We start from the raw sequence: 11,492 nt of genomic DNA on the forward strand, positions 1-11,492 counted from the left end.
TGTTCTTTCCTGGAGAGATCTTGCAAAATATTCAGTAACTCAACACTAATAGCAGTATGACAGGGATTTTTTCCCTTTTTTTTAAATGCACCAAGTGCTTTAGTTAAGCCTGAGAAAAAATGGAAGGTGTTTTTTGCCTATCTTGCAACAAAACCTTTCTCGAGATACATCTGTTCTGCATCAGGAGAGTTTCCTAGTAAACGCACGAATGAGCGCTGCCATGAGAAGCCAGATTATAAATCCAGAGCATCAGGAAGGACTGATGAAGCTTAGGGGAACCTAAGAAGCCCTAAGTCAAGGCCTGTGTTTTAACTCTGAGAGGAGAACTAGAGCTCAGGAAAATCTCAGACTGCATTTGCACCATCAGCAGTGCCCAGAGCAGGGCACAGCACTGCCCAGGACATGCCACACAAAAGGCTCTCACACACTGCACACACCCCTGATGTGGCAGAGGAGAAACCTTTCCCTAGGAGTTTGTACAAGGAGATTTTGACATCAGAGGCTCTCCCATCACCTCCTGCACAAGCACAGCACGCACGCCAGGTTTGAGAGACAGTTCCGTCACGTCAGAGGGGTGACAGGAGTTTCCCTAGGCGGCAAATCCAGCCTCCCACCAGGTACCCCAGCAATGGCAAAGCTGAGGTGACACAGGCAGTGATGAAAGAACTTGCCCAGAGCTCAGCAAGAGGAAACTTGTGGCAGAGTCAGAAAGAAAACCCCGTTATCTCAACTTCCGGACCCCTCTGCTTAACCGCCAGACCACAAAACACTTTTATTGTAGGATAACATTTCAACAAAACGCTATTTTCTCTTAGCAGAAAACCCACTTTGCAGTTTTACTTTCAGAAGTCCATTTTTACTCCAACTCTGTAGGACTCCAAGCCTGTGACTCGGCATAAACAATTTCTCCCTCCTTTGCATGCCCCAGTTTTATTAAGTAATCCCCATAAAAGCAATTACTGAGCTTTGGACTGAAAAATAACTAGGGGAAAAAAAAAAGAGAGACGGCAAATTCTGCATATCTTTATTTGCATATGGATTCCCTCCCTCCCCCTTTCTAAGGTTTTTGCCATGAGGTCTTTTATGTCCCTTTCAATAATCATATAATTATATGATTCCTAAAGTACACGCTGGCAACACTTCAGGGGATTTTAGTCATTACAGGTGACAAGACTTTTCTCTCATGTCTAATGCTCGCTAGGATTTCCTTCCACTTCACTCACAGATAAGATGAAGAACCAAGTGACACCCAAAACACTCTCACAGACAGATTTTGAAGGAATCAGCCCTTTTCCTTCTCCATTACAGATGGCAGGGATGCAGGGAAATGGGCAGAACTGAACTGGAATGAACTTCAACTGGAATGAAGCACTTTTTCAATTAAGCAGCCCATCATTTTTCCCAGGCACCACATCCAACTATTTTAATGGCTTTCACATTTTTTCTTTTAATTTTACAATCTGAAAGAAATGCCAAGGTTCCATCAAGGACTGAGAATGCCATGACTCCATTTCGTCCAATGGCTGCAAGTTATTAACAAGATGTCAAAACATCATAATTATTTTATATTAAGTTTGACTGATTCCATAAACATCTCTTAGCTGCACACCATCCTGAGTCTTGCTCCGAGTGCAGGTATGTGCCCAGGCTAAATGGAGTTGAGAAGCTGCACATCCTCTACCACAGCAGTGCAAGAGACATTTACGAGCCACCAAAACATCAACAGCAATAATGCATTTTGTTACCTGATGCACTTGATGTCATTGTAAGGTTTGAGACATTGCTTCCCTTGAAACTCTTTGGGGGTTTTTGCTCCTCTCTACGAATAAGAGCTCCCAGGAAAGAAGCTGCAGCTTCACTAAGCCACAGGAGGGGTTAAAGGAACAAGCTTGGTGTCCTTCAGCAGCCACCCAACAGCCAGCAGCTCTGAATTACCATTTGTTTCCCAACTTGGGCTGCATGCTTCCTCCTAAATTCAGCATCTCGTCACTAAGTACAGGCTAGATCAGGGACACCCTAGCATCAGAGCAAATCGATCTATATTTAAAATTGGGCCAAAAAAAGAAAAAACCCGAACAATTACTGTCTCATTTTTATGAAGCTAGAAAGAACACCCATTGGAGAGCAAGGTAACACGGTATCAAACCACAAACACTATAAGCTTCACATTTAGACTACAGGCACAAGTGCATCATGTGTATGTATTTTCTGAACTCCTCTCTATGACAACCTGCGCAGAAGAGAGAGCAAGGCAGGCTGTGGGCAGAGGAGAGCAGCCCAAGCGCAGCTCCCTTGCCCTGCCGACCGTGCACGGCAGTCCTCAAAATAGAACATTTAACTTCAAATTGCCATGTTTGCGTGGCACTATAGATAGCCAGCACAAGATTAAAAAAGCTTTGCTCTGAGCACAAAGGGAGAGACAGGAATGGTGCCATAAGCCCATGTTTTGCAGCCAGTGGCGCAGGGAAATAATTTTGATCCCTTCAATCCCCTTATCCATGCCAACCACTGACCTTGCAGATGCAACTTTTGTTCAAGTTCAGTCCCTTTTTGGCTCGAAGCAAGACAGAGCTACAAAGGAAACACTCTCCATTCATCCTGGATCATCCAAGCGCCGCGCACGCAGCTGCCCCTGCGCTCCTGTTAGCCAGGTATTTCTGAACCCTCACATCCAGTCACTCAGTACAAAATAATTAAGCTGCAAAGGGTGACAGTCACCTCTTTGCCTGCCACTGGGGCTCGACACATCTGCAGGTGGGAGCCCTGCAGCCGGCGCAGTCCGTACCTGCCCAGCTTTCACAACTCTTGCACCAGAGGAACTGGACCGACAACTACACACAGGCCGGTTTTGCCTGGGTGGCTCGGGAGCTGTTTCACCCTCGCCTTCATGTTAAATGTTTCTGGATTAAGAACATAAAGACTGATTCTCCTTTCAGTATGAGAGCAGCATTCTTAATAGTTCATTAGTTTTGAAAAAGAGACTATTTCTCAAGGAGATGGACCAGGGCTGGCAACACTGTGCTCCAACTCTTTTCTCTCTGAAGAGCATGGCTGGGGAACAGTCACAACCCCCCATGTGCTGAACACGGTAGAGCTAGGAGATATTTAAACAGCAAGAGCCACTTCACCTACATAAAACTCTTTTATACATTTACCATGATAAACTGGAGGCATTAAAGTGCAGTGAATTGGAAATTGTTCTCACTTAGAGCTGGATGTTCACCTACAACTGATACCAAGACGCACACCCTACGCACTGTATTTCAAATCTTTATTTAAAAAACAAAAAACAAACTGCATCAAGCAGGAAACAGCGTTTCAGTTCTGCTGATACTGTTCTCTCTCAAGTACTTGCTGCAGCACCGCAGACAAACTACACAGTATTTCCACAGCCTGCACCACCAGCACAAAGCCCAGACGCTGGAGAAGCTGAAGCAATAAGCACATTTTGGCAACACTCCCTCCAGCCAAAGTGCACACAAGTTTGGGACCTGTGTGCATGCAAAAGTTAAGCCTGACACAGGGGAGCAGCCTGCTGTGGCTGTGCCTGGAGAATTTCACACCTCACCCAAAGAAAGCAGGAGGATACCAGAAGGGGAAAAACACAAACCACCCCAAAACCTTTCCATCAGTGTGTCTCCAGCCACAGTACTGCATCTCTGTACCTAAATGCATTTTTACACAAGTGCAGTTGCAGGACCATCAGCCCTTCTGCAGAGCAAGCAGCAATCTACCAAAGAAACATCATCAAACACCAGGCTGATCTCATCCTACCCAGCTCCCTTCTTCACTGCTATTTTCCCAGAAAGCAACATTGTGATAGTCAGTCTCATTCTGTGAAATAACTGAGATAAACGATAAAAAGTGCATCTTCTTAGCACACTGAGAGGACAGTAAAGTTTTCAGTTCTTACTAGGCATGAAGTCAAATGCACTACTGCAAGTAAACATTCATTATCTGGGTGAAGTGGAACACGAATTCTATTGTATCCCTTTTATTACAAAACCTGTGCAATACAGAGTCCCTTGTATTTTTTTAAATATTATAGATTCTAACTAATTTTAAAACATATATATTCTGAATTTCTCTGTGATGGTTGACCTACTTGACATTTCAGCAAACTTCACCTCATGTTTTGCCCCAGGTTTCAGAGTGTTCAAGACAGCCTGAGCAGCTAGACTATGGGAAACTACTTTGGAAAAAATGGTAGGATATTAAGAGGTCTTTCAAAACACCCAGATAGACATAATCCAGCACAAATTGAGTTAAAAATGAAACCTCAGGCAGGGATGAGGGTGACCTCTGAGCTTGGTTGGGATTTCCAAGCAATTTCCTCTCTCCAACACCCCTGCAGCCACTTTATGTGCACTAAAGGTGCCCTGACCGTGGCTGCAGGGATGGCCCCAGTCAGGGGCTGTACTTGCCACACACCCCATCACTCTTCTGATCCTGGCAGGTTTCACTGATGAGGCAGAGAATTCCCTATCCAGCAGAAGAGCTGGATCCTTCCTCACCACAGCCCACCACTTGACCATGGTTTGCAGGGAACGTTGCTCCTCTCAGTTCCTGACCCAGCTGAGCACATACTTCAGGATTTCCAGAGCTCTCCCCCTCTGCTTTAGCTCTGCATTAATCACCTCTGATTCCTCAACAACAACAAGGTACCTTGAGTACCCGCTTCAGACAAGACGAAAAAGAAAATCAGCAGCCAGGAGAACAAATCAATGGAGACTAGCAAGCCTTCAGAAAAACCAAAAGGCATTTAGAGCCTTTAGAGCATTATCCAGAAAATCATTAGCTTTCCTGGGGTTAAAAGCACTTTTTAAGAGGAATAACTGGCCATCAGAAATGCTAGCTTGATACACCATCACTTGACAATTAGGCAGAAGGAAAAAATACTTAAATATCTAGAAACTTGTTTTAAAACAAGCTAGCTATGGAAAAAACTAAGCTTCAAAGTAGACACAGAGGTGGTGACAAATCAGGAGTTACATTGCTAAGTCAGTGGAACTAGCACAAAACCTTTGGAACGGGAAGCTGCAGTTAAATACATTGGTTTTCTTATCAATGAGAGATCAGAGCAACAGTAACAGGACAGTGTACAACACACATGTGAAAGCAGCCTTATCAAGATGACAGCTGGAGAATTTATGGATTTTGTCCAGAAGTCTTCTATCACCAACAGGCTTTCTAAACTGCTCCACTCAGGCACAAACAGCAGAGAAGGAACTGCGAGCCAGCACTGCCAGACCTCTGGATACAAACAACAGTAAGAGTGGGTAAAGCATTAATCTCCTTGGGGCACAGCTGGGCCCCAGCTCAGCTTGTAAGGGCAGCATCTCCACTTCAACACCACGTGCACCGAGTCAAGGTCTGCCCTCTTTCAGCTCGGGGATCTGCTTCTACACAACACATCACTCCACACACATCTGAGCACAGATTCTCCACAAGGTTCTATAAATAGGTTAAACATTCCTCAAAAAACCCCGTACACACAGGCATCCCCCCTCAAGAAAGTTAACATTTCCATTCAGGGCTCCAAAGCTTTGCTGGAATCTGTAAAAATGATAAACAACAGCCAAAAAGAAAACACAACCCCTTGTCTTTTCAACTACTTTGGGAGAACAATTGCTCTCAAAGATCGCATTCATTAACATTCTGATGAAGTTCTCTTTTAGCGCTGTTTTTCATACTTGAAAGGAACAGCTATGATCAGAGAGAGCCCTCAACTACCAACTCACTCATTTAGATTCTCTCGCTCTGATTCACCAATCACCTTCAAGAATAATTAGCAGCTTCATCTGAACGTAATGAATATACACACATGCTCACATCCACACCATTCATTTCGGAAGGCAGGGAGAAATCCCCCTTTCTTCAGCTTTCCTGACCCCTGGCACAACAACCATCTCCTGGGCAGCACCAGCACCTGATGGTTTTTGCCGTAGCTGCCCACCTCACTGACCAGCTCAAGCCAAGGGGTCAGAGCAAACTACATTTCCAGGTTAAGTCCAAAGTCGTGGTGAGTGGCTGGGTATTAAAAAACCCCAAACAAAACACCACTACACACACACACACAAATCAGCTGTAACCTGCGTGAAACCTGAGCTGGATTTATACAAGAAGATCCAGGGGAAGGAAGAGAAAGGAGAAGTTTTAACTTCTTATACACAGAAAGAGGCTGCTGCTTGTTTGTCTGGGGGCTTTTTTTTTTTTTCCTTTTTTACTTAATTTAAAAGATATATATATATATATATATATAACCAACTCAGTCTTTATTTGGAATATGGTAGGATAGGAGATACATAAGTCAAGTCACAAGTATCGCCAAAACAAGACACATGATTTTCAGATGACAACAGCCAAAGGAAACACTGGCACATGAGTTAAAATCCAAAATGCTTAAAATTCACACCAGACAGCTAAAGGAGACCTCAAAGCCATCCCTCTGTATTAACCTTAACTGCTCACACTCCCAGGTCAACACAAAGGAAGAATACATATATTTTTTCTATAAAGCGCCCTTTATTTACAGGAATACCAGGGGTGAGAATTTGCTTCAGTGGGGAAGGGGAATTCACAATATGGTGAGATATAAAGAAAAACAAGCCAAAAACCACCTTACCACTCCTAAATGATTCTACCATTAAGTTCTACCTAAACACTGAGAAATTTCATTTCCAAGGGGAAACCCAAAGCTTAGTTAGTCTATTAAGCATAATCAGAGATCATTGTAACATCAAGAAACAAACCAAGCTAGAACACCACAATGAGCTACCACATATGCAACAAAAGCTCCTTTTTGGATTAAAAAATTAAAATACTTTCTTAGTTCAGTACTGTCCCTAGGCCGTGTACTCGCTTTCACACTTTCTTCCCCCTCATGAGCATAGAAGGTTTCATTTCTTATCTATTTTTAAAATAACATTACAGCAGATTTTAAGTTCTCTTAAAAAAAACAATGTACACCAAAATACAGATTTCCTCCAAAGCAGAAGAAAACCACCTGTTGCAGTCAAGTTCACCAGAGAACACAGCTCCACACCACACAAAATGACCTTGCCATTTCTGTCATTTACATGGGCATATACTACTTTAAACTACTTTTGCCTTAACCATCTCCTTGCCTTGCTGCTGCATCACATCTGCCAGACAGCGCCCGTGGTCCAAGGCAGTGCTGCATGGAAAAATCCACACAATGTAGAGTACTTTCTTCTTTTTAGTGTTACCAGGATTTAGGAAACGCACACAGTCATTATGCCCAAGAATGCAACCTTGAACACAACACACCTGGTTGGTGTGAAACAGGTGAATTCTGCTCACACTTTTCCCTCTGACGTCCCAACCACCACGGTTGCAGAGGTGCACGTTTTCTACATGTTGGTAAATATAGTAGAAATCAGTTGATTTCACGTGGTGCTCTCTGACATGTTGGTAAATATACTAGATACCAGTTCATTTCAGGAAGGTATTCTCTGATGTTGGTAAATATAGTAGAAACCGGTTAATTTCAGGTGGTACTGAAGTTTTTTGCAAGAATTTTAAAGTGGATCATTTGTAAAGCCTTTTTTTTTTTTTTCCCTAAAGAAAAACCAGAAGTGCTTCCACAAACAGAAGTACCTTGGGTTGGCAAATATTTAAGGTCACTTTCTACCCCTGTGTGCCAGGTTATGGTTTGGGTGATTCAATAAAAAGGCTCAACCCGTCTGAAAAGCCCAGAGTTTTCCCTGTCGGCCTGGAGGGACTGCACTATCATTTGAATTCTATTTCCTGATAATGTGCTCACCATGGTAGAAAATTTCTGCAGGAAGATGAATTTTACCTTCTTCCCTGACAGCTCAGTAGAGACTCAGGGGTTTAATTGGACCTATCTGCTGATGCATATTTGACTAAGAGCATGCCCAAGAAAAGAAAAAATAAGGTTATACAGACAGGTCTAGGGCTTGGTTTAGAGGCACACGAAAGCAGATCGCTCGCTCATTATCAGTTCTGCATACACAAAGTAATTGGCTTTCCTGTTAGGACAACACCCCACAAATGACATCGCAAAAAGCCAAAGGACAGCCATCACCGAGCTAACACAAACCTTCTTCCCTCTCCAGCACCTGCACACCCAGAGCTGCTCAGGGACCACTGGGCTAAATGTCCCTGCTGAGCAGAACCCCTGGCTCCCCCAGCAAGGGTCCTGACACCTGGGCACATGGCCAAGGCCACCCCTGACACCTCCACGGGCACTCAGGGACCATCTCTGGGACTCTGAGAAGTTGGTTCTACAGGTAAAAAACTCACAACCACGATGCCACCAGAGGCCTGAGTGACAGCAGGGGTGGGCTGGGGAGCAGCAAAGCCCACAAACAAAATGGGACCTCTAAGTCTGAGCCAAAGACATTAAAGATCCCAGGGCAGATCTGAGGACATTCATTAGCCTGTGCAGAACTCTTCACTGCTGTAACACACGTTAATAGATACACAAGTGTCAGGAAATCCAAAGCAGGGAGAGCACCCAAAACTTTGCCCATGCTTTCACCATGGTGTGTCACAGAAAGTGGGCAAAGGCACCAGGATTGTTCATATTTACTGGGAATTTAAGTTATTACACCCAACAAGCAACTTGTTAGGTGCTTCCTCTCGACAACTCACTTCTTCCCCTCATACACAAACAAAACAAAAATCAAAAGCCAAAGTCATAGTTTGTCAATGCCCCTCTGAAAATACTAAATTTCCTGCTCTGCTTAACTTAGCTCAGACAAGGCAGGCAGTATTTGCTCAGCAAATATTGTTTGTAATAAGTTAGACAAGCAATATTTTTTGCCAGCCTATTAACACCAGAAAAATATGTACAGTCAACAAGAGATGAAGAATTCGTTCAATTACTTCAAAAATGGGAATTACAACCGAGGGATTATTATCCATTTAAACATCTCTTTTCCACAAAATGTCAAACACTAGCCATTTGCTAACAATCTCCGGAGACAGATAAAGTAACATTTTGGCAATGCAAACACAAACTCCCGAGCTGGAGGAGGGGGGAGTGGGAGGAAGGAGGGAGGGAGGGGGGGGGAAGCTCCACCATTCACAACAATGCCGGACCATCCCAACACGCCAGGAATATTTTGCAGCCAATTAAAACCCCAAACAAACATTTGACTTGCCCGAAGTGATGGCGAACACCGGCCGGAGCCGGACAGAGGAGGGGACCGGGGGACGGAAGGAGCAAGGGAGGGGGGGGCAGCAAGTTGCCAGCGGAGCCGCGATCACCCGGGCTGGCCCGGCACCCTCCTGACCGCAGCCCCGGGATCCCCCCGGGCTGACACCAGGATTAATGCACGTTAATTGCTATTTGCAAAATTCAGCAGCCTGAAAGCGCCGCGCTTCCTTTCTCAAATCCCTTTTTTTTTTTTTTTCTCTCCTTTCCTTTTCCCTTCCAACCACCCCCCCCCCCCCCCCGCCCCAGCCCCCGCCCCGCGGAGGGCAGAGCCCCCCGGCCCTCTTACCTCCAGCGCTTCCAGGGTGTTGAAGCTGGCGATGGCGAAGCCATCGATCAGGTCCTCTTCCTGGGAGCTGGACTCGCGGCGGCGGCGGCGCGGGGGCCGGGCGGCGCGGGCGGCGGGCGGCGGGCCCCGCGGGGCGGTGCAGTTCTGGCCGCCGTTTTCCTTGCCGGGGCTCGGCTCCTTCTCGGAGCCCGAGGACGGGCTCTGGTTCCGCGGGTCGCGGGCCGCCGCCTCCCGCCGCCGCACGCGGTCCCGCTGCGACCTCGACCTCCGGCTCTGCCGGATTTTCCCATCCATCGCCGAAGAAGAAGCAAATCAAAAAAATTTAAAAATAATAATAATAATTAAAAATTTTTTTAAAAAAATGAAAAGGAGAAGGCCAGGCGCGGGGGGGGGGGGGGGGGTGGGGGTGGGGGGGGCGCGGGGGGGAGAGAAAAGTCGCCCCCCTCCAACTCACCGCTTCCCCTCTCCAAACCCCGGAGACCTTAAAAAATAATAATAATAATAATTAAAAAAAATCAACAACAACAACAACAAAAAAATCCTGCTGTTCAGAGCCTCGGATCCAGGGCGATGATAATCCACAGAGCAAGGCTGGGTGGCGGTGGCGGTGGGGCGAGCGGCACACACACACAAAAAATATTAAATCCACGGAATGACCTTGACAAATTTCCACCCCCCGCCTCCCCCCACCCCCCAAAAAAAGCAGCGACGGGAAGAGGAGGGGAGGAAAAAAAAAAAAAAAAAAAGAGAAGGGGGGGAAGATTTATCTGGATCAGGACGAGGACACCTCGGATTCACTCGGCGCGGAGGAGAGAGGCAGATCCAGGAGGCTCGACCCAGCTCGGGATAATCCAGGCGCGGCGCCCCCTCCCCGGGGGCAGCGCCGCTCCGGGGCCCCGCTCCGGCCGCCGCGCACCGCCAGGGGGGCCGCCGCCGCCGCCGCGCTCGCCGCCCAACTTTCTTGCCGCGGAGCGAGCGAGACAATCCCTGGGCAGCCCCCGCCGCCGCCCGCCGCCGCCGCCGCCCGCCGCCGCCGCCGACCCCTCCTCGCCGGGCGCCGCCGGCGGCTCGCAGCCCCCCGCCGGCGGCTCGCAGCCCCCCGCCGGCGCGGCGCGGCGCCCCCGCCGCCGCCGCCCGCTGCCGGATGGCGCTCGCCCGCCCGCCCCAGCCCGGCCGCCCGCGGCGCGGCGCAGCCCCGGCCCCCAGAAGCCGCTCAGTCGGCGCTGCCCGGATGCCGCCCCATTCTCCCCGAGCTGGGACGCGGCGCTAGCACCGCCCGGCCGGCCGCGCATGAGCAGGGCTGCCAGCTGCGCGTCATTCCCCGGCGCAGGCCCGGCCGTGCCCCCGGCCCCCCCCCTTCCTCCTCCTCCTTCCCGCCCCGCCGCCGCCTCGCCTCCCCTCCGCGCGGGCCGGGGGCGCCGCGCCCGCCCGAGCCCCCGGGAAAAGTTTCCCCCGGCCCGGCTCCCGCCCGCGGACCCGCGGCCGCCCTGCCCCGGGACGGGGAGGGGTCTCCGCCCGCAGCGCCCCGGGCCGGGACAGGGCGCGGAGGGGAGCCGGGGACAGGGGACGAACTGCGGAGAGCGGTGGGACCAGGCGTGAGCTGAGGGATGGGCTGGGGGTCAAACGATGAGCCCAGGGGCGAGGAGTGACCTGGGGGTCGGAGGGTGAGCCAGGGACAGGGAACGAGCTGCGGGATGAGTTGAGGGTTAAACGCTGAGCCGAGGGACGGGCTGAGGGGTCAGTTGGGGGTTCAGGACAACTTGGGGAACACAGGAAGAGCTGAGAGACGTGGAAGAAGCTGAGGGATGAGCTAGGGAACAATCTGTGGGTCAAGGGACAAGTTAGGGAACAATCAGGGAATGAGCTGGTGATGAGGGTGCAGGACAGAGGAGCTGGACAACCAGGGCTGTAGGTGTGCCATGGAGCAGTGTAAGGGACCCAAGGGTTAAGAGTCATGGAGGTGGAAGCAGGAGACGCTGTTCATTAGCTCCTGCTCCC

The 11,492-nt window shown here is 48.7% G+C and overlaps 1 protein-coding gene across 18 annotated transcripts in view; it reads right to left on the reverse strand.

The window, feature by feature from the left end:
- The window catches only part of FBRSL1 (fibrosin like 1), a 516,916-nt gene extending 507,067 nt beyond the window's left edge, over window positions 1-9,849 (reverse strand). For 9 of the 18 annotated variants that reach the window (XM_032128456.1, XM_032128454.1, XM_032128449.1 and 6 more), the window contains exon 1: window positions 9,495-9,844. In XM_032128456.1, coding sequence (XP_031984347.1) covers window positions 9,495-9,788 — 294 coding nt within the window. In that variant the 5' untranslated portion in view covers window positions 9,789-9,844. Of the gene's footprint in view, window positions 1-9,494 lie in introns of all 18 variants that reach the window. The other 9 variants (XM_032128451.1, XM_032128444.1, XM_032128452.1 and 6 more) reach the window with 4 other exon arrangements.
- Window positions 9,850-11,492: the final 1,643 nt, after the last annotated feature.

The sequence above is a fragment of the Corvus moneduloides genome, chromosome 18 (assembly GCF_009650955.1).
Source record: "Corvus moneduloides isolate bCorMon1 chromosome 18, bCorMon1.pri, whole genome shotgun sequence".
NCBI lineage: Eukaryota > Metazoa > Chordata > Aves > Passeriformes > Corvidae > Corvus > Corvus moneduloides.